This window comes from Achroia grisella, unplaced genomic scaffold (assembly GCF_030625045.1).
Source record: "Achroia grisella isolate CSIRO2021 unplaced genomic scaffold, CSIRO_AGI_Agris_v1 utg900, whole genome shotgun sequence".
Lineage (NCBI taxonomy): Eukaryota > Metazoa > Arthropoda > Insecta > Lepidoptera > Pyralidae > Achroia > Achroia grisella.
In genome coordinates this window covers 3,723,138-3,748,737 of record NW_026713059.1, presented here as the reverse complement: position 1 = coordinate 3,748,737, position 25,600 = coordinate 3,723,138, and the positions used below count along the sequence as shown (strand labels likewise).

Genomic DNA, 25,600 nt, shown 5'->3' with positions numbered 1-25,600 from the left:
CGTGTATATAGGCAACGCTTACCTCTTACAATCAGGTTGAACGTTAGCTTACCATTTCAATTATGTAAAAAAATACTACTTCATGGTCAGGCCAGGCTTGAATCAATCAGTTGATGAAATTTCATGAGACAAGAATATTATCTAAATCATTAACAGGGTCTTAACACGAATAATTTTATGGCAAATAAAATGTATTTACCTCTCTCGACGTTTCGACTAGGTTGCACTAGCAAGCGTTTCTGTACCAAGGTGAATACTACCTTCAAATAGATAGCGTTGCAATGGGGAGCCCAGTGGCACCTTTAGTAGCTAATATTTGGATAGAGCACATTGAGACAAAGATTCTTGCTCTCAGACCATTAGAAATTAGCCTGTGGAAAAGATATGTAGATGATGTTTTTTGCATATTTAATGGTACGCAACAATAAGCAGACGAATATCTAAAATACCTAAATTCCATACATTCTAAAACCAAATTTACAATGGAATTGGAGAAAGATAGGTCCTTGGCCTTCCTGGACATCCTAGTTATGGTGAGATCTGATGGGTCGGTTACACACACAGTATACCGGAAACCAACACACACAGATAGATACCTACATGCCTCCTCACATCATCACCCACGACATTTACAATCAGTCGTCACTACTCTCACAAACAGAGCGCAAGATCTCTGTGCCCCTGAATTTGTAGAACAAGAACTATCTCACGTTCAAGAAGTACTCAAGAGAAACGGTTACATGATGAGTAGAAGGCAAAATAAGCGCGTAACAAAAGCTAAAATACCGGAAGTGAACAGACAGCCAGCATACATGACTTACTTAAGAGGAATAACGGTCAAAATTGGAACAGCATTAAATAAATACTCCATTATGACTGTATATTAACCGCCCTCAAAAGTAACGAACAATTTACGTTCACCAAAGGATAAGCTACCTTCCGAAGCTCCAGGTGTCTATTATCACATCTATACAAAATTGACTGTAGTTGTGGTAGCTCTTATATTGGCCAAACAAAACGATCAATAGCCGAGAGAGTCAAAGAGCACATTGCAGCGGTTAAAAATCGACAACCACACAAATCAGCGATTGCCGATCATCTACTGAATGCTGGAACAAATCACTGGATTGAACTACATGCGCCTAAGGTCCTCTCTACTGATCGCCACTATTACCCACGAATGGTCCGGGAGGCGATTGAAATTAATAAACATCCCAATTTCAACAGAGAGGATGGCTTAAAATTATCATCTGCGTAGAATCCAGTCATAAATAAATTCAAGCAAAGTTCAGTAGCATCAATAGTCAATAAGTGTACGGATACCGTGAGTGCTGTATGTCGCGAACTTTCGTTAAATAATCTAGTGACGGTAGATGAAGAAAAAACTCCTGTCACCTATCTACATTGACATCGCTGTTACTCCAGTCAGCTCGTGACCACGGCTAGTGCAACCTAGTCGAAACGTCGAGAGAGGTAAACCTTTATTTGCCATAAAATTATTTGTGTTAAGACCCGGTTAATAATATATCACAGAAACAATAAACCGTTACAAGTTTTTTATACGACTGTACTTAAAATACCAAAGATGTCTAATATATCAAACAGAAATAGCTACTTTTGAATAAAAATGTATTGCAATTTTAAGTATTCAACGTAGCCGCTTTAAATAAATGACTGAGTACACAGGTAACCATCGGAATGATAATGCATGAGGGTTTCTCTATGTTGCGGTATTTACTTATATTTATGTTTGTAGGCAATGTTTGTTTTCTCCCAGGTGGTCCGCACATATAATAATAATTCCAATTTAATAAAAAAGAAGAAGCAAAAATTTGTTACCCGTAACTAGCTATTTTTGTGTGTTTCAGATAAATGAAAGAACCAAGGTAAGATACAGATATAGCCTTCTTAAATCATTATTATTAATTAAGGTATATTATGTAGCACATTTTGAGAGGTTAAGAGTAGAGTGAATACACTTTATTACTTATAATGATAGTAATGACATTCTTTAAGGATACCAAAATTATTGTTTTCTTGATTATTTTATTTACTCTTACTTATTATAAACTACTCACTCGATTTTTATATAGTTTTCATTATTTTTGGGAAGGATTTTATATGCACACATCACAGATGAGATAATATTACCTACATAGTTATTTGAAACCGAGGTGAGGTCACTGGTATCAGTGATACCGGTGACCTCATCTCACCTATAATATTACTGGACATAAAATGAGTACTCTATTCTATATGATTCCACTCTGAGATAGCTCGCAATGAAGTAGATATGAGGTTTCGATTCAATAGGATCTTTGAGTAAAGGTTGTAATGCGATAATCCGGTTAGCGGTAACTAAAGTGTCTGTCTTCATATTTTAGGGATTGAAAATTTGACCCTGCTACAGAATACCTAATATGCCTTTAAGATACTTGAGCTACCCGCCAAATATTTGTATTAACCTCACTTTCAGTTCGACATTCCAAAAATGTGTAATGTAAATTTTGAGTTAATTACAGCACCTAAACACAATGCTATTACTCGTATTTATTCTGTGACCTAAATAAATATGGTTTTGCAGCTACTTTAGGAAGAGCAGAGAAGAAATTCAGAAGGTTAACACAAAATTAAAAAATAATGTTGGCTGAAAACTGAACTTTATATTCATATTACAATTGCGAGTTACATTTGTAAGCATTTATTGTTAATTACATAATTTATTTTCTTCTATTACTGACGAAACTATGTTAATTACTATGTAAGTATATATTATTAAAAAAAAAATAACGTAAATAAATTAATTTACAAACTACAGTTATTTTTTATTTCGATATAAGATATATATAACATAAATAATTTTGTAACTTAGTATTTTATTTCATAATCATAGTAATTTATTTCATAGATAATAATTTTGAATAATAAAGCCTTTACTTATAAATAAATTATATCTATTACAAAGTAAATATTTTACAAACAGTATCCAGTAACTATTGCTTGTTGTTGATGTTGGTTGAAAAAACAATTTTTATTAATACCAGCGCTCACATGCCAGCGATATTGTATTCAGTTAATCAATTCACAACTATAACTATGTAGCTACAATACTACGCCCGCGGTTGTTTATGTTAAATTAACCAATCTCTTGTGTATTGGCTCGTTAATTAGCTACTATAAATAAAATAATCATGACATTACACCAAGTTTCTGTTATATGTCTATAACCACAATTAATTATAACATATAATGAAAAAGTACAATGGTTTCATACTGCTGTTTTCGTCGCACTTAAATTTGCAGAATTTTATCCCGTTCAAATATCAATTTAAAATCTAAAAATAAATACCTTAGATACCTAGTAGACAATTTTTAATATTTCTAGCCACAATAATATCTTTCAAAATTTTTGAAATTCCATTACGAGTATAGTACCTAAAATATTACAATGTCAAATAATATTATATGTAATGTTGTTTTTTATTTTATTGATAAATGCACGGATGGTAACTTTAATTTTTAAATCGTCTAAATCTCTAAAAGTATGAAAGAAATAACGTATTTCCGCACTAAAATTCTATACGCCACACTCAATTTAACTAATTAACTTCATTATTTTAAAAGGTTTTATACCCTACAAATATAAATGGGTTAAGATATTGCTACACTAGAATTCTTAATGTACATGACAAATAGAAAATTTTAATAAAAAAGAGTATTTTATCACATCTATATTTTTTATAAACACTACATAAACTAACACGTCATATACACAGCTACAGATTATGGAATTAATTTTGATGAAGCCATTTCAGTTTCATAGTAAAGCTAATCCATTAGCTGGTAATACAAGTGAGTATTGCTTTGTTATAGTTGCACAGCGATTTGACATACCCACTCGTACCACCCATGACAAATTGCGTTGGTCTCTTGCGTTGCATCGTTAATTACCAGATGTAAAATACAACAATTGTTAAATTGCATTTTACGGTTAGTCGTGTATTAGGGTATACTTGACATAGCTTAATTGCCTCTGCGATGGCTACATTGCAGCGTTGCTAAGACTGGTTTTGTATATAGTTCTTATTTATAAAACATGAATATGAATAGTTTCGTTTTTTATACAAGATAATTACAATATAAAAAAAGATTCGTACATAAGATGAAAACTTTATGAACGAATCTTTTTTGTTTAATCAAATATTCGTGAAAGATATTTTTGTGTTGATAAGTCTTTCCTGATATTAGGAATGTATTTGTTAAACTGTATATTAGATAAAACATGACACATCGCTATCAGCAGTCAATAACAAAAATCATTTACAATGTTTGTTTAACATAGCTATGGCTATGAATATAATCTATACATCTATACATGTAAATAAAATTGGAGTGTCTGTTTGTAATATTGAAATAACCGTTTTTTACTATATGCGTATGAATATAAATACGGTACATACAATAAAAGGGAGGGTAGGGGGAGGCCTATGTCCAGCAGTGGACGTCTTCCGGGCTGCGATGATGATGATGATGATATACAATAAAATATATTTTTTTACAATTTTTGTCTGTCTGTCTGTTTGTTCCGGCTAATCTCTGAAATGGCTCGACCGATTTTGACAGGACCTTTTTTGACAGGTAACTGATTTAATAAGGAGTAACTTAGGTTACATTTATTTTAGAAAAATAAAATCAATTCTACGCGGACAAAGTCGCGGGTACAGCTAGTAATATATACAATTTTATATTCATATTTAGTGTTGCCTGCGACTTAACGTACGTGTAGTACGCTTAATAGTGATCATACGACGACAACGCAGACTGTTATTTGATTTATGAATGAATTCATAAAATTAGATGCCGAATTAATTATTTATTTTACACAAAATATTTATTAAATAATTTTTTTTTTTTTGCCAATATATTGGACCCATGTTTAAAATCTTATTCAGTGAATATTTCATCATAATTTCTCCAGCCCTTTTGGAACATCTACAAAAATAGACAGGTTATTCCAAAAGTCAAAAGGTAACTAAAGATAAAACTACAGATGTATCAAAATAATAGTGCTTATACTTAATACCTGATGAATCTGATTATAATCGCAAATTACTGTTGTCGTTGAGATGTCAAAACAATAGTCGTTGTTGCAATAGCAGTTTACGTCCATCTATATTGATCCGCGGGGTGTGTACTAAATATAAAGTTCAATAAAAGTCCCCTATGCGATAGGAAGTCCGGGATTTATCGGGCTAACCCCATGTAAATAAATAAAATGGAAGCGCATGCATTTCTTATGAGACGCAAGCCTCGACGCGAGCCGGTTAGAAAAACTATCGATTCTGTCAAATGTCATAGTTATGATAAATGTATCATCGCATATTTTATGTGTTTTTATATTCGTTTATTATATAATAGTCATACTATGTAACAAGTGGAATATATATATATACTATATGTTGACTACCTCGGTGGTCTAGCGGTTTAGCACACTGCTTTACTTCCGATGGTTGTGGGTTCGATTTCTCGCAAAGCTCAAACATTTGTATTCATTAGTGACAAACGTACTCTACTGAATACAAATGTGTGTATCGTGATTGTTTGTATAGTTCTGGGTGTTTTCTATATATTTGTACCAGTTATCTAGAACCCATAACACAAGCTTTAGCTAGCTTAACTCCGGTCGATGTCGCTGTGTGAATTGGCCTGAGATATTATTATTATAATATCTAAATATATAATATAATATAACTCAAAGGTGACTGACGTAGTGATCTATCAATGCACAGCCCAAACCACTAGACGGATCGGGCTGAAATTTGGCATGCAGGTAGATGTTATGACGTAGGCATAGGGGATGAAAGTTTTTATGAAACTTTGTCTGTTTGGACTGAGACTTTGTATGCATAAGTACTATGACGTGGGCATCCCCTAAGAAAGGATTTTGATAAATTCCACCCCTAAAGGGATAAATTAACGCGAACGAAGCCGCGGGCAAAAGCTAGTTATTATTATATACATATATATAACCATTTAAATCTACTGAATTGTAATTTTGTTTTAAATGAAAGGTAGCTTCAATAGAGAAGATACATAAGACTAAAAACTTAATATTAGAATGCTGAAACTATACGCAAAGTACGGTTTTATACTTATAAATGTAATGCGAAGGCATTCACTAACCCTAAGAAGTTTCAAAGCGTATAATATTCAAAAATATTGAATACGTAAGGTACGTTTCATTAATGAGTTTATACAACAGAGGCCATTTCCTTTTCTCGCCTCTCAAATGTCGCAAAGCACAGTGCGATTTATCTAAGTCGTAAGTTCAATCAGATTAAAGTACATTTAACTGTAGGTAAAAGTTCAATTTGGGGAAACCGGGGAAAGAAATATAGCGTCAGGTACCGGGGATTCAATTCAATCAGCTCCCTTGGTGCCTTTCGCCGCCGTGATTTGATGAGATTGTTGGAAATCAGAATAGGTTGAGAAAAACTTGCGTTTGTATCGCTTGGTCTAATGGAAATGCCGTGTTGTGCCGCGCAGCGGCAACTGAACGTGTAGAATGCAATCTTGTTTGACGTTTCTTTTTATTATTCAAGGTGAACATAAAATCTGGGTCGTTTAGAACCTGTTTACCTTCATTACTCACATTCGCTGCGAAAAGACGATTTATTATAAGAGAGTACCTATTTGAAAGTAGTCAAGTTTAGATATGAATTCAGTTTGTTCTAACTCTTTTCTGGAAGTAGATTCATATTACTTTATACACCAATGTAACATGTCTCGTTACACAGTGGCTAGTCAATAGATATTATAATTATACATCATGAGTTAAATTATGTCACAATTACAATTTATTAATAAATTACTATAATTAGTTATTGTTGATATGTAAAGATTACAAAAGCAAAAAAATATACAAGTCGTATTCATGTATAATTCTTTATTGGCATTCTGCTCGAAAAATCTTTAACTTTGTTTTTAAATTCTTTTACTTTTAATTAAATCTTGAAAATAAGTTTAATTAAATACAAATAAAATCAGTAAGAACTGACTAGACATTCATAAACAAGTAAATATCCTGTATTAATAAATTATTTTTAATATTTTCAAAGAAAGTTACATTGGATTAAATCAATGTTACATTGGAACAAATTACATTCAGGTTTTAAAGGGCCCAAACTAATTTAAACAATTGTTCCTATTTTATTATCGAATGAGTTATTGTGTCACCGATAAACGTTTGGAAAAGATTGGACATCAGAAAGGCGGGGCAACGAGGCCGGTCGATTTGTCAACATCATTGCGGTTTACCGACTGTCGTCGAAATAAATTGAACTGGGTTTTAAGTTATTTTTCTAACGATGAGGTTTATTTTGATTAAAACTATTATAAAAACCCTAAGTTTGATAAATATTAAAATTCATGGTTCACTTTTTATAAATTTAATTGCAGTGATCTCATATACGTAATACGTAAACAAAAAATGGTATAGATCTAATAAAAACTATTCGAAATAGAGAGAGAGAGAGAGAGAAAGAGATAATGCAGTTTATGCAACATTGTACCACAGATAAGTTAATACTATGCTAGTACTACAAGAGGTTTCGCTAATAGCTGCAATAAGAAGCGCATTGTTTGTACAAATTGCTATTATTAAATTAAAGTGTATAAAATTATAATGTTTTAGTGAATAAATCTTAATAATATTAATGTAATAGATTTGATAGATAAAATCAATATTTTTTTTCATTATGTGCCACTCTTAATTCATAAAAATAACAAGGTTGCATACCTATATTAATTAGTCATAAAGAGTTTATCCAAAAGCAAAATACCTAATAAGCTTAACTGTATTTGTTACAAGTTCATATAAATATATATAAATAATTTGTATTTATCGCATTCCGTCCACATAGCAGCGGCCGAGGGCTCACTATCCCTAGTCGCCGGAGGGTCGCTACGTGGTCTAAATGTTTCAGCTGCAAATTTACATCGAACGATACGAGTTACATCCTGCATATTTATTTGGTCGACGCCACATTTAAAACTGAAACCTTTCTGGTACGTGATTTTGAAATTGCTATGTTTGTGTATGTTACTTGCAAAGGACATGACGCGAAAAGAAATAAATAAATGTAGTCGCTGTAATGCTAGTTTCAGTTAAAGATCATTTGGTTCCTATGAATTTTTTTTTACAATTTTATAGTTTTCTATTACATATTAATAAGGTTGTCTGGAAGTGATTGCTTCTAGCGATAAGACCGCCTTTTGTACTTCCATATATGCAATAAAGAGTTTATAAATATAAATAAATAAATAAAATTCACTGTTTCCCAATACCATGTTTTTATTTTGCCATTAATAATGACAAAATAAAAACTATTGCTATATTTTCAATGTTGATCCCGCGTAGGTTTTTTTATTATTACCATATGAAATATTTCAGAATTATGTAGAATATAGAATGTGTACTTTAATAATACAAATTGTGAAAAGAGAAATGAGTAAGTAATGATTGCATCTAATTCATATCGAATCAAAATATCTTTATTCATATAGGTCTCTTACAGACTTTTATAATATGTCAAATCTATCGTTCGTTCGGAGTGCTCTCGAGTTAAGAAGAACTGTAAGAAACTTATCCTGCTGGCCACGTGTCCATAAGAAAAAAGTATAAGGACTGCAGATATAGGATAGGATAAAGCTAGATAACTTTGAATTGATAATAGTTGTGACGATATTTTATAATATTTCAAATTAAAATCTTTATAAATGTATCTACTTATAATTAAGTTTTCACTATATAAGTGTAATTGTTCTTTTTATACAAATATGGTATTGTATAACAGGTCATTGATTAACCTATCTAGAGGGCTAGTTCACATACCCTCTCCACTGTCTCCTATTAATTAGATCACATTTTAGTTTTAATATACATATGTATAATTACGTTATATTTATATATAAATTTCATTTCATATAAAGCGATCTTATATACGTTCTGCTCGACCGAACTCTCAAGTCACTTTTTAAGTGACTTCATGCTCAATTAAGAATTAGATTCAGAGGAAACTTTTACCTGACAACTATTTACATTTTTAAAATGCACTTACTTTACAGAAACGTAGAAACTACTGAATTAAGAAAATAAACTCCTTTTAAAACTGCTCAGTGGAATCAGTATAGCGGGACAGTAGACTCGCGGGGACAATGAAACCGGTGCAATAGCTTATTCGTAGTTTCCGAGACATAAGGGGAGGTATAGAGGCGAAGTTACGATGCTTATGGGACGAAATGATAGGGTAGGCCTATGTTAGACGGTGATGTCACGGCAAACGATCTAGATTACTTCTTTGGCAAAATACGAGTATCTAAATATATTTTACGGTATGGCTTTGGTTGTCAAATTATTTACTTATATAATTAAATTATTAGGCAGCTATTAATATTATATTTAGTGAGAGTTTCTTAATCGACTGGACCGATTGGAATGAAATTTGCCATACAGATAGATTTAAATTATATACTAAAACAAGCCGACAGCGATACAGGTTGTAGGAGAGTCTGGAGTCTGTAAGATTTAAAACTCAGAACAAGGTGAATTTTTAATTAACAAAACGATGAAATGAAGAAATATATTAAAAGCAATGCTTTATTTCACAAAGTTATTGAAAATAAATCGATAGCGCATTACACACAAAATTTAATTTGTAATCAACACAGTCTGTTGCAAAAAAGATAATAGGTATCCGTTCAGTTTTGTAGAAAATTCTAACATCGAAATAAAATGTTCTGTTCTAACATCGAACTATAAGCATTGTAATTATTATTTTATATTAATAAATTTAAGTTAAGAAAAAGGTTGGATTTTTTTTACAACCTCCGGCTGTAGAATCCATAATTATCGCGTAAACAACCCAAAAAAACATAGTCGATAAATAGTTCAACATTTTTCATTTCGTTCGTTTTCAGTAGAACCAAATATTTTTAAAGACAATAAAGTTGTAATTTTTTCTATTATAATGACTATTGCTAGTATAATATGTTAATAATTTTTATATATTCTTAATTTTTATATACTCTTATCTTAATATTTCGATCATTATAACATAATTGTAATTAAATAGTTACATGAATTTGTATGAAATTGCATAGACAAACAACATCTAAGAATAAAACGTAATATACTTTGTACCTTTGTATAATAATTCCTGAGGATAAGATTGTGGGATACATGCAGTAATGAAATAATTGTGTCTTTTCCCTTTATTTACTTGTATACGGGACAAGAAAAACATATTCGGGTTCATAACTCAGGTTTGGAATTATGTGATATTGCCGACGAGCTTTACAAACTAAAGGATTTGTGGCCGAATTCCAACTTACTTTGTTTACTATTTGTACCAGTTTATAAAACAATATTTAACGTAACACAGTTTTATTATGCAGAACCTGAGTATTGTATTGATAAATAAGTATTAGTGTTTTTATCTATTTTAATAGTTTTTCTGAGAGAACATAAAAATAAAATTATCACAATTTTTTTTACAAAAATTCTGGTGATGTTAACTAATTTATGTTTATATATTCATTGATTCATTGAAGACTTTCGTCGTTTAGCTATTTAACACACCATTTACTTTAGATAGTCATGGGTAAGATCCCTGCAAACTATAATTACCAGATATATGTATTGGTCATTTTTAGAATTATTTTAGGATCAACAATGCATAAGAGATACCATAGGGGTAATGACTTAGTACTCAGTTCACGGCCATATCTCATCCAGTCGACCAATACTTCCCAATGTCCTGAATACCCACAAATTTGATACATCGTTACTCCATTGAGAAGTTATCATAAGTAAGTATCCTCTATAAGCCTTTCACATTAGTGGATTACAGGCGAAAGCTTTTTCGTTCCTCAGGCGACCTGTAATCGGCTTTCTGACCCTTCCTACTCATAGTTTGAAAATATTCACTTCGCAAAAGGATTTTCATTCAAATTTATGAATACCCCGTGTAAATAATACGTGTTAAGCATATTATTGTGATGATCAAGATTTATTGAATTCATTTTTACGCGGAGAGTCGCTTAAATGAAAGGAAAGGAAAGTTATCAAAAATTATCGTATTAAAGACGTACTTATTTTGTAAGATTAGTAATAATATACAATGTATTGTTAGTTGTTGGCAACTCCTAAAGAGTGAAACTTAAACTCAATTACAATACAATATAAACCATACAATTATTTTATGCAAAGTCTGTATGTGTATCTTTGTCTGACTTAACCCTGTTGGCAGTAGTTTGCTTTGTTAGCTACTTTTCTCCGATTTGATGAGTAAGGGACATAATTGTAGTAACGAAGTTACAGGATATGAAGGCATGGGGCTTAGTCACTAATACCACGGGCATTTTAAATTTAGTTTTATACCTTTTCTACAAATTTATTTCTGCTATACTGCTATGGAAATCTTCTTCTGCAATGTCCTTGGGATTAAAAGAAGTAACAAAAATTGTAACTGTACCTAAATGTATGTACTTGAATAGTAAATATCAATGGTTGACTATAATTAATTAAAGGTTTTCTTTCAGGATATAAGCTGATGAATTGAATATAATGAAGTGAATATAGAACCAACACAAGATCTATATATAACAAAGAAAATATAATTCACTTTATGTATAGCATAATATACGGAAAAAACTTCTATTTTACAGAGAGTTTCTTTATTTTGCTGGTAGAAATGCTACACACCTTTACCTACTATATTTAGTAAAAGAACAGAGAGTATATATTCTTCTTTATTATTTTGAAACAATTCACGTCTACGTGGTTTTATTTATTTCTTTTTGCGGCTCGCCTACATTTCTCATGCATTTTCACACCTTCCAATAAATTTCAGCGTATTTGTATTCTGTACCAACACTAGTGCCCGCATTATTCGAGAATCAAAGCGTTCTTACAGGTAGTTGTGGAAAATGGGTTGTAAATAATAAAAGGATTTGAGGCCACGTGGAAACCTTTTTCGGCGTCTGTTTTTTCTTTCGCCGCCTTTATGCGACTGTTCTGCGTGCTCGATACATATGCACAATAAATCTTTTCGGTAAATATTTTTATAAATAAAACTATATAGATTATATATATATAAATCTTTTCGGTAAATATTTTTATAAATAAAACTATATACAGTACAGAAGTCGTAAGTATTAAACATAACTAAGTATAGTTGATAATTAAAAAATAACCTTGCCATAAAGTTAGTACTATTGTCACAATAACAGTAATAAGTTACTCTAGAAATATAATTAAATTATTCAGAATATGACAATAGTCCTAAAATACATATTTAGATGAGAGCAGGCATAAATTATCAGCCTGTTATGACTTCGTCCGGATTAATTAATGTGCATAATGTTAATACAATACATATAAGTAATATTTACTGTACATTCAAACCTTCTATAAATAGTATTTATATCCTAAAAGCAAATCCTTTTTAGATGCCAGCGCAGAAACAGAAGAACACGAATAGAGACTTTGCGTAAGAGCGAGCAATAGTCGCTAATAATATTTTATTTATATGGTTGATAATAGAATAGTGCAACCACCTGCGCCAACGGTCCCTATATACTGACTAGTCTCTAGTAGAGGATGATAAGACAAGACCAGGTTAGTTAGCACATCGTGCTAAATTCACCAGCAATTAACCACGATAGTTTTCTCCTAGAAAGCTAAGTTGATTAGCCTCCAAGAGAAGGATGAAGCGGAGGTCAACTTAACATAATACATTGTTAGCAATGATATCAATACTTTCCATGATAAAGAATCCCTTCTCTAACCTCCATAATTATTCTAATAAGTATGAAATATTTTAAAGACTGCACTTCCTTACTCTATTAACAATTGAAAGTATATTGTGTCTTTACTAATTACAATATTTAAAAATTAGCACACAGATATTCTATAGTAATACCTGTAGATAGACATGACATATGATTAACATTTAACCAATAAACTAGTCCAAATTGTACAAAAAAGTCTTACTCGATGTAGTTATATGTAGTAGTATGTAGTTAAATGTTAGTTATCGTTATTTAATGAAGTGAATATTGTTTTAATCTGCAATATTTGTACTCAATTTCAGTTTAGAACAAGACCAAAGATAAATGAAACTAACAGCTCTAGGCAAACTTCGGAGATTTTAAAAACAAAGTTGTGCATTGGCGTGAAACTGCAAGAAAACTTAAAAGCTGGTTAAATCCTGAGACACATGGTAACGTGGAACATCTAACATAATATGTAAAACAGATAAACTGTAGACATAATACTGAGTTGCCTATAGTTATAAAATTTGTTTACATTACATAAATGACTGTAATTATTATATATCACAATAAATTATATTATATATATAATTTAGAATTATATAGAAGTAGTAGTAGATTTTTAATGTATTCATATTATGTAACTCAAAAGCATCTCCTCTCCTCAGAGTAGTTCAGGCGTTGGTAGGGACGTCGAAATGTCGGGAGATCATAAATAATATATCCTTTTTATATAATGTGTATACAATTAAATTCTATAGATACATGGTGTCATGTTTTATTTATTATATTTTCAGTAAACTACATTTTACTTGAAAAAAGAATACGATAATATATAAATAATAATGATGCTAACTATTATTTTGTGATGTTCACAATATTTCATTTGCTCGTTGCAATTTGAAACTGTGTATTATCTCCTTTAAGCCGGCGTCAGACAACACCTTGGCAGGCACTCAGACAAAATTGGAAGAGAAAATAAACAGAAAAGTTCGCGTACGAGATTACACCTGCGAAGTCGGATGCAAACATGATTTCGCCAGAATGTCGGGTGTCGATTACATAAAAATATTTATAATACAATATACAGTCTATTAATTATAATAACTATGTATCATGTGTACATTATCTTTGTTTACTAGTTACTACTAGCTGCTCATCCTGGTTTCGCAAGAGTGTGCAGAATATAGAAGAAATAAGAAAATTAGACCAAATCTTGAAAATCAGTATGTCAATTTTCTACTAACTATCACTGCAGACCTATAGATTTTAGAATAACAATATATTTATTATACAACATTTGTTCATGCCCATCATTCAATGTTCTATAGTTCTGTGTACATCATATTAATCTTTGAAATGACTGAAGGAATGATGAATCACTTGTTCTCTCTTTCTTTTTAATTTAATTCCCAGAAAACATTTTTTTACATTTGTACCTTATAAAATGTACCTATATACTATATTTACCCTATTTCATTTGCAGCTCACAAATACTAATATTGTTTAATAAAAGAATAAAAAATGTCGATATTATAAACAAATAACTCAATTAATGTTATCGCGTTACTAAATGTCGGATAAAGTAATTGAAATCCCTCAAAATCCTTGTACATAAGTGCAAGGCTCAATTCAGGTCAGTATCCTGTGGGATGATGAAGGCACGCAATTTACCATGGCTCGGTTCCTCAGTGACAGATGGCAGTCGTGTCGCATACGGGTTCCTATGAGCTCTAAACTATAATAATGAATGTGGATACGATAGTATAAATAATTTATTTCCTTAAACGGAGAAGTTAAACTCTTCTCTTCAAAAATTTTATACCTATCCATGACATTTCTTTTAAAATATACTTAAAGATTCCTTATTTTTTATGCATTACTTATAGTATCGAACATTTCAAATATAATAAGAATAATATTCTGTGGCAAACGTGTAGGCATGATATCAAGAAAAAAAATATGTAACTTAGTTTTAAATTTAGAACTTAACTTGAAAAAAAAAAACAGAACACTCAATAGTTAAAATAGGTTTATTTAGATGTGTGACGTTTATAAATATATATTTGAAATGCAAAATTATTTATTTAGGTGACACATATTTAAGATACGAGATATAAGTTGCACATATATTTTAATTAATTGTTTATTCTATGTAATTTACAAGCCATGAAACAAAAAGCTGATAATAAGAAACTAGGAAATACCTCCTCCAAACAACTTATACATATCCGCTCACTAAGAGGCCTCATTTGCTAAAATATCCGGGCCATCTGCGACCTCATGACTGTATAAGGAGATTTATCATTTACTTAAGGGCACTATCTACTTAAGTCACAATTTTGAAGCTTTCCATTTGCATGTCATAAAGAACTGGAACTGGAATATTGGATTGTATTATTGTAAATATGTTATGACGCTTTTTATTAAATTAAGTTAATGTTTATCATAATTTCCATTATTACAATGAACTACAAAAAAAAGTGCTTAACTGTCTTTCTGGATAAAAAAATTCACAGTAAGTAATGAACGTCTATAATTCAATTTTAGTATTTAACACTCAGGATAAAATAGATTCTATTTCCATTTACACAGAGTCCTGCAAGTTTGCAACTTAAAAAGGTAAAATTAAATTCTACGTCAATTATTACAGATAATGGATGCGTTAACAAATGCTCAGTGTTGCATTGACAATCCTCTCTATCTCTACGCCTCAGGCTGCGATGGGAATTATCCAATAAACATAATGAAAATTTAAGCCTACAGTGGCTGACGTTACCAGACAGGGCTGCCAACCTTAAAACACTTAGCACATAAGACAAAAACAATCTGAAAAAACAAAGACATAAACAATGTGAAAAAAATGCTCAATATAATTCTCTAATTTCGAACGTCATAGCGTTTTGACCGATTTTCTTAGGTCAAAAACTCATAAAAATTTGTATGATTGAAATAACTTATCAATGGAAAAAAATGTCATATTTATTCGTGGATAATAATAATAATATAACAAATCAATTCACATAGCGCCTCTAATCCAAAACTAAACAGAGACATGTTTAGTTTTGTATTATGGGTACTAGACAACTGATATAAATACTTGTTTTTTGTAAATACATACAAAATATATAGAAAGCACTCAGACCTTTACAAACAATCATACTCATAAATACAAATGTTTCTATTATGCGAGGAATCGAACCCGCGATCATCTGAAGTACAGCGATATGCTAAACCGCTAGACCACCAAGGTAGTCGGGATTCTAGTATAGTTGGCATCCCTGTTACCAGGACGTCTGTAGCAGATAATCCAGCCCGTTAACATTGAGGCGGAATAATGCGGAGTAGTCTTGAACGAGACTGTCTAATTATACATACGTACCTATAAAATATGCAAGGTATGTTTAATTTTATTTGGACATTGTACTATATTTACATACTTAATGTACAAATGTATTATACTTAATATCAATTTGTTTATTCATGTAATTGTCTATTTCAGCCTAAGCTAGCTGCTTAGCGTTGCTTTGTAACATGTGTTTCGGTTTAAGGTAATGAAATTCTAGGACAAGAGATATCTTAGACTTAGTTATCTTAGTCCTTAGGACTGATATAAGACTTAATACTTAGATACATTTTCTTTGTAAATATGAAATTGCTTTGCCGCAAGGCTAAGGCGACAGGCTGTTATTTATCATTTGGGATTTTTCGCGTCTCAGCGCACTCCCTTACTTTCCAACGATCGCGCCCTTACAACATAAACATTTATATTTAGTGATATTAATGAATTATAACAAAATTGATTACTTCATTATGATATTTCAACTTTATTAATATGATGTATATGCGAAGGAGGGCATAAAAATGTGTAGACTTCAAAGTAAAAAACAAAGTTTTCGGATTATTGCAAATGTAAATAAAATCACATAATAATAGTAGTACGGTTTTGTTAAATTTAATCTTAATCTGTTGTAAAATAATTACATGTATATTCTGTTACATAGCTACGTAATCCGTTCCTTTATATGGATTCTGGATTTAAATTGACCGCTTTGTGTTACTTTACATCAGATTTGAAGGTTTATAGATTTATTATATTAATATATAAATACGTATGTATTATATAAGCTGACAATAATGCTATAGTGATAAAATGTAACTTATCAGTAATCGTAAATATTTTCTCAATTAAAATTAATAATATTCATATCCGATATACCACTCGAATCATTCTCCGTCATGCTAAAATTGATTACGGCCCGAATTAATTGCAAAGGCTTCGTCTAACATACGACGTGACATGATTACCCTAATCCCGTAGACTCGTTAACGAATAAAACATTTACAAGGGCCGGGAGACAGCGTTGCATGAATATTAATACGTTGCTTTCTCCACTCTACCTGAAAGTTTATTTCATTAGCACAGCCTGACGAACGATGCCGTCCGATACGGGCCGGTTATGGAAGATGTCCCAAGAATGCGATTACATAATAGAATAAAATTGTAACGAGGCCAAAACTGTAAGCTAAATATTTTAGAAATAAATGAATAAACGGAAAGGTTTGAGCGCTTTTCTTGTTATTTCTTTTCGGTTTAATTTTGTATTTAGACATATTGATAAGCATCTGTAATATATTCAAATACATATCAAAAAACTAAAGACTATAACGCTGAAAAATTCTTACTTTTCTTCTTATAGAACTATAAGTAATACGGGCTGGACTGATTGTGATTTTTTTTTAAATAAATTTTACTATATATATACAAAAGAAATTAAAAAAAGTAGCTTACAGAAGGGCTAGTATGACTAATATCCCATTTTTATACCAAAACAGCCACGTTATATTATTGTTGATTAGTAAGACGTTAGAATAACCATAATCAGCTGACCATCGAGCTGAACTTCTAGTAGTCTGCAAAATTACTATCCAATGAAAATGAAAATATGTAGCTAAGTTATTTATGATGTAAACTCTACACGAACGCAGTTGTAATGTAGTACAGTAAATCAGTGAAACTTTAGCTTACCAGCAATTACGTTAATAAGCAGTAATTAAATTTGTTGCGAGGCGGCTTTTGTGATAACAATGTGTTCCTTATAGCTTGCATGTTTTTACACTTTCTGCCATGTACAGGCGCATAGTTAATACTAATTTATCATGTTTTCTAATAAAATTTTCTTTACATTGAATTTATACAAAATGTAATTACTATTAGTGAAGATTATTAATTGGCATACGACAATTCAGTGTGCATGGTTGAAAGCTGGTCATTCTTCTTGGTTAAATTACACCACAACTAGCTTACCCACGCAACTTCGTCTGCGTCACAATTCACATTCATCGCTATGTTTCGCCTAATTTCCAAATTATTATTTTAAATTATAACTTTGTGTTATTCTGATATATTGGCTATATTGCTGTCAATTTTTATGAAAATTTGTTCAGTAGTTTTTGCGTAAAAGAATAACCAACATCCATCCTTCTATTCATACTTTCAAACTCTCAAACTTTCGCATTTGTAATATTTTAGTAAGATTAATAGATATGGTAGTAGAAAAAATGATAAAGTGCTTAAAAAGAAATATATTTAAAACAAATTTATACCGATTTCCATTTTCAATCGCACCTTTTTGAAACCTGCTTATTTTAGCAGAGCATATTTATTTTAGTTTTTAAACTAAGTAGTAATAAGTTTCAGAATCCGAAAGGCCATTAGGAACATAGTCCATTACACATTTACAGGATACGCTCGGAACTACAGGCGGCCGGTCGAGCGTTTGATGTAGACGGGAAATGCAACCATTATTTCACCGGCTATCTGTCTGATTCCTATCATTTTGTGATTTGATACCGTCTGCTGTTTTATTTGTTAGCGCTAACCTACTTAATGTTACGAATACAAAGAAAAATAGAACACAGCACTTTGAAGTACCTTTGTTTATTTTTAAATAAACAAATTTGCAATCTGCCTTAACTAAATTAGATTGATAATTGTAATGAAAAAGAAAGAAGAGCACAGAATACAGAAATTATTTATGAAATGAATTAACAAATAAATTATTTTGTGTAAAATTTCGTTTTATTGTCAGAATTAAAAAACCATATATATTTCTGACAATAAAACGTATTTTCCACGAGAGTTCAGCGTATTTTTTTATTTTGATAAAAATAACAAAAAGTATTTGCATTATTTGCTTATTAAGTAGTTATAATTACTAACAGAAACGCATAATCGTTTCTGTTAGCAATTATAACTACTTACTACAGTACGTTAATAGTTGTTACTATAAATCTACCTAGAAGTGTTTTGTTACAAAACAACGTTACCTTAAAAATGTGTAGCGTTATACAAGTCAAATTTCTCTAAGTACAAATATATCTTCTCTGACTTAAACACAATTATGCAAAAAGCCCTTAGCGAAGCTCGGTCGCCCAGGTACTTAATAACGGTGGTAGATATAGTATTTTGTAATATCTTGTATCGCCTCGTAACTTTTCATAAAAGCCAACAATAAGGCTATAAAAACTTAAAATTACACTTGGTCCATTGTTATCCGTCGGATGGAGTGCACTCAGGGCTCCGCAGTAGACAATATGCATATCCTCGCGCACCCCACCGCGGCCGCATGTGAGTGCGTTGCGAGTTGCATTATGAAACAACGCTCTGATATTTTATTTTACAGTGTTGTATTTGTCTACTTACATATTTGTTTTAATATATGTATATAGTTTTTTGACTGATGTCCACGGTGGTCTAGCGATTTAGCACACCGCCTTACTTCCGATAGTCACAGATTCGATTGTCCGCATTGTATGGTACGTCTACCGTGGAGTAAGTAAAAATTTACAATACTGATTGGATTTAACAATTTCCTGCCAACAATTTAATCATATACGATATAAAGGGCGTCTTCATCTTCTTTTTATAAGATTTATGTAGCCTATCGCCGTCTTCATGCTATAAAAAAAATTTCGTTAGATCCATTCAGACGTGAGAAGATATTATCTTCTAAATAATAATAGACATAAAGATATCTCGTATTTAGAATATTAGTAGATATAATGTAACGATGTGATGTAAATATATGTGACATTTTACATATAATTTCTAATGAACATACGGCGAGCAGTCACAATTCAAATATCCCTAGTCCTGAATAGACCCCACGCCTATATCATCTACTTAAACGACATTTATATTCATATCACCATGTATTTACATTTCATCCCGCAAGTAACGTTGCGGGAAAGGATGACTTCCATCCAAAGGTTTTCGTTTCGTTTTTTTTAAATAAAAAACCTTTTGCAGGGTCGATAAACCCTTGATTCGTATGCCGATATGGATAGGATACTAATAAGAGATTTGAGTAGATATGCTTGTCATAAAAATTGGGTATAATGGAATTTCAAGATTAGATTTTATAGCAACAACAGACCATGTATGTACGTGTAACGTGCACACACAGATAACGAGTACACAACTGTGTTATAATTCAGGGTTTCTTAGAAAAATTACTTAATATTAGGCAAAGAATAGTAATAACGTGTAATAATATTATTAATAATAACATTTTTTATAAAAGTTTATTGTTTCTAAGAAATAACAAATATTATAGTCAAATCAAATCTTTTAAATTGAAAAGCATTTACACACCCATTACTATTACATTACTATTACTATTATTACAGTCCAAATGCATTATACCTTATTAGTGAAATAAGACACCACCATAGTACAACAATGGCTGCATTAGAACATTATATTTATTTATTACCAGCTTTATTAGCAGCGTTTCCGTAAGATTTTCCTAAAACCCTTTAGTATACCCTAGTATATCTGCTCATATTCAATATTTCAAGTTTTTAGGCCAAATTTAACACGTGCATTTATGATTAAGTACATCTGCTTCCTTATATATGTATATTAGAAACATAAATAACATAAAGACTGAAAATTGTTTTAATTTCTAATTTCTATCCTGAGTGTGTATGAATCAGAATCAGCCAAGTAGAATGACAAGAAGAAGACAAGGACAAGAAACTTGCCTGTTGCTTTTTTAAACGAATGTTTATTTTTAAATGTATTCCTAAATAATACGCTGTGTATTATTTAATAAAAACGTAATACAAGAGTTTTAAAATTCATAGACTAGAAAAATGCGAATGTTGCATCGAGAATTTAATATCGAAGGTACTTGAAATATTCAGATAAACGGAATGTTATAACAGGGAATAACTCTGCCGAACGATCAGTTATGACTCTGGTTGCCTATCTGATGCCAGACAGACTTAAAATGTTACAAAATATATTTCATGTATAGTATGATATAGTTGTTATAATTTTTTATACTATCAACTCGCTTCGGCTTCACACCTAGTAGTAAAATAGTACATTATACTCCTAAACCATTGTCAGGTATTTACTATATTGATAGATGAAAACCGCATGAAAATTCGCTCCGTGGTTTTCGGGGTTTAGGCCAACATAGAGACAAACACGGCGGGAATCTTTGTTTTACATGTACAATAATATAGACAAATTAAATTAATTTACTGACTTTCAAAAACTGTCAATGTTCAACATAGTTATAGATATTTACTTTCAAGTTACAGTAGAGTTAGATTCCCTATATTCTTAATATAAGGAATCTCTTGTTTATAATTGATGAGTTTGTTAGAGTGTGTATACATACAATATATAAAAACGTGTGAGGTTAAGGATCAGTCAAGTATTTTATTTATGATTCAATGCTTCAATGCTTGTTCGCAGCTCACAAACACATAGAAGGATCCAAGCAGGATTAAACCATATTAAGGCGCACACTAGTAAGTACACTTTACAAAACACGGGATTTTTATATTCCTTAGAAGAATTCGTGCACGAGTCAAAAAACATGGTTAAGTCTTTCGTGTTAAATGCCAGGGGTATAAAGAAAACAAATACGGACTAATTTCATTACTTTGAAACTAATATCAACTAATTTTAAAAATTCGCTTTAAGTTTTTTCTTTAAAAATTCTAAACTTCCATTATTTTGTGACTATGTAAGTTGGCTTGTGTTTTTACTCATTATTTTGGTGCGTATTTTTTTAAATATAAGTAGTAAGTATGCAGTCCACCCCGGACTTGTTCGATACAAAAGTTTAAAGAAATATATATTTCAACACACATATTAGTATTACGGACTTTTTGTAGATATTCTTATGCTCTAAAAACTCTAGTAATTCGCTTTGCTTTATTGACAATATTTTTATCAGGGTACACGATGTAAGAAACTTTTCACATGTTGGGTTAAATTATCGAAATTTTTCATACAGATTCCTTACGATTTTGAGTACGATTCTAATGGTAAAATATTTTTCAAGTCCGCCCTGTAGTTTCGGAGGCTATTTAATACAAACAAACAAACAATCAAATCTTTCCTCTATCTAATATTAGTATAGATACTCTATTCGTAAAGCAACAAACTGCCTATAAGAATTATTAACGCGATATACCAGTAAATATAGAAAAAAAACAATAATAATGTTACGATAGTAGTTACAGCGAAAATGAGGTTACGAAGCAATTTCGGCGACATATTGCCTATTAAGTATCTATGGTAACTTTTTATTTTTAGACGTCCTTAATAACACTGAGAGCAATATTTACTACAAAAATATACTGCGAGGTTTCTTATTACGTGAAAATATCTTGATAAACATAAAACGTAGTAAAAATAAAGTAAATAAACTTTAATTATATATAGAAATAAATGTAATGTTACCAAATTTGATTTTACTTCATTTATTACCCCTACTAATATTATAAATAAAAAGTACGTATATCGGTATGTCTATCTAATTATTACCTTTATACAAATCACTAATTGGATGATAGCATATAAACAAAAATTGAAATGAAGAAATGTCTATCTGGGGAATGGACATTGCCTAATTTTGTCTCAAAGAAGCAAACGAAGTCGCGATTAGCAGTTAGTATTATATAGGTATACGAGACACAATAAATTCGTTTTTTGCCAATTCACAAAGCGCCATCTAGTCTCAATCTAAGAGCTTCTGTCATGGGTATTGGGCAACTAATGGCACCTAATACTTATATGATTTTTTTTCTCTAAATACATACATATTATAAAATAACCAGACCAAACCAGAATTCAAACAATTATACTCATGAATACAAATATTTGCATCGAGGAATCTAACTCACTACCGTCCGAAATAAAGTGGCATGTTAAACCGCTGGATCACTAAGACTGTCAAAATGTTATATGTACTAATAAGCAGAGGTACTCAGCTTTAGAGTTTCATAGCTACACTTTTTATAATATTGAGGTACATAAATAAAATAAATTGAGTAAATATTTGTCAATGCGACCCACACAAACAAGATAGACCTACAAAGAGTATAATATAAATGTAATAAAACAAATTGTAAATATATTATAAGTGGTTTAAAAGTTTTATTCAGTTAATATTTCCCTAATTTTATTTCTTGAAGAAAACTTTATAACCGTTTATAATATTTTTATAATTTGTGACATTTTACACGTGAAATAAATTTATTCAATGTGTAAAATGTGACTCGGTTATATGCAACTGCTAAATCATATAAGATTCAAGTAATATATTATGGCCCATACCGAATGTTCCAACTCAATTTCACTTCAAAAATATGGCAAGTTAGCAAATCGTCAGCACACCTGCGCTTGAATAACGTTTTTCCCATTTTCCTGTAATATCTCTAATAAATCTTACAAAACTGTAATATATTCATATCCCTTTTTATTGTATATAATTCGATAGAGTCTGACCTTTCACTGTATTTATATATGTATTAGAAGATACATATTTTTAAAGAATACAATAGATAGGGGATTACTGCCTTAGTGGCTTACTACTCTGAAATGAAAGTCCGAATGTGAGTTCGAATTTGAACGACTCATTTACTCATTTATTATATTATTATATCTAACTAATTCTCCGGTGACAGAAACACTAATAACAAGCTATTACAATTCCGATTAGACTGAGGTAGATTCGCACTTATATTGTAATGAACACAGCAAATAGGGGAAATATAATGTATTGTGTTCAAAATAGCGTCGATATATAGTTACCTATACCTGTAACAATAGTATCTGTAATAATAGAAAATATATGATAAGGGCCTTGACATATTAGTACTCTGGAATGGCAACGTGTGATTACACGCTATATAGGCAACGGTTATCACTTAACATCAGGTAGCCTGATAGCTTTTTTGTCATTCCAATTACATAAACAAAAGTACTATATTTTACATAATACTTTCATATTTATCAATATTAAAAAACAATATGTTACTGTGAAATTTGTTGTCGCCGAATAATTAAAATGGCCGTTTTAATATATGTATGATTGCCGACCGCATATTTTCAACACATTCCGCTTGATTAAAACCCACAAACAGAATTAATTATGGAGTGACTTCATGTATTCTACTGTTTACGCTCGCGTTTTACAAGCGAGATAATAATTACGCATCAAACATTTAATTTAATATGGCTGAATTTACACATTGTGACATTTTTTTATTTCTCTGGTATAATAAAAGAATATATACTCGTAATAATGTACCTTTACGACAGTTATTTCAGTTGATAATACTCGTACATATAGCATTATCGTCAACATCATTTCAGCCCGGAGAGGTCCACTGCTGAACAAAGACCTCACCCAAAAATCTCTACAACGATCAATTCTGCGCTGCTCGGACCCAACAATCAAGTGATCTTGACCAGATCGTCGGTCCACCTTGTTAGAGATTTTCCCACTGCATCTTCCGGTCCGCGGTCACCACTCGAGGACTTTACTGTCCAACGGACATTTGTATTACAAGCTGTGTGCCCTGGCCATTGCCACGTCAGTTTCCCAATTCTTTGGGCTATGTCGGTCACTCTGGTTCTTCTGCGGATCTCCATATTTCTGAGACGATCACGCAGAGAAACTCCAAACATATACATACATACTAGTATATTCAACTACGCAATACTAACATATATTCCGCTGTGTATATTTTACATAGTTTTCTGTTGCCTGCCTGATTCTAACTTATAACCTTTGGCGTCTGGGTCTACGGAATAGAGCCCTTGGCCACGCTGATTTCATATTTCTAACAATTTATCAAATTATACAATACAACATCCAACGAAATGTGAAAATATAGATAAACATTGCCATTGTTCGAGAATTGTTTGAATTAAAAAAAACTTTTCGTTCATCAGACCATGACGTATTAATCAAAATGTATCCTCGTACGTTTTTTGCTTCACCAAAGGGTGAGTTTCAATAGCACCCCTTCCAAATATTGGTTTTTGTTGAGCCGCACTAGCGTCCAGTAAGAGCAAAGCCATGTTTTTCCATTTACAAGAGCGCGCACATTCGCGATATCTTGCGTAGGACACCGGGATCTGCTATAATATTTTATAGTGCAACGTCATTAAACCCCAAATATAAAGTGAGGCAATGACAAAACATGAATTAATTTCTGATATGTCGCACGGTACGATGCGCACCCTAATGTATGGTACATACACTTGAATTTGTTCAGCCAACACATTATGTACAGTACAGTCCACCATGCCATTGGGCCACTGGCTTATACAGCGTACATAGTGGCTTCGACCACACCACGTAGCGGTCTAGTTCCCCGCTCACTTCTGATGGTCCCAGGTTCGATTCTTCTCACAATGCAGATATTTGTAGTCATGAGTATGATTGTT

The 25,600-nt window shown here is 31.4% G+C and overlaps 1 protein-coding gene across 1 annotated transcript; it reads left to right on the top strand.

Moving 5' to 3' along the window:
- The first annotated feature begins 482 nt into the window (after nucleotides 1-482).
- On the top strand, nucleotides 483-887 carry LOC131853354 (uncharacterized). Its single transcript, XM_059204222.1, has one exon. The coding sequence runs from the start codon at nucleotides 483-485 to the stop codon at nucleotides 885-887; it is 405 nt and encodes a 134-aa protein (XP_059060205.1).
- The last annotated feature ends 24,713 nt before the right edge of the window (nucleotides 888-25,600 follow it).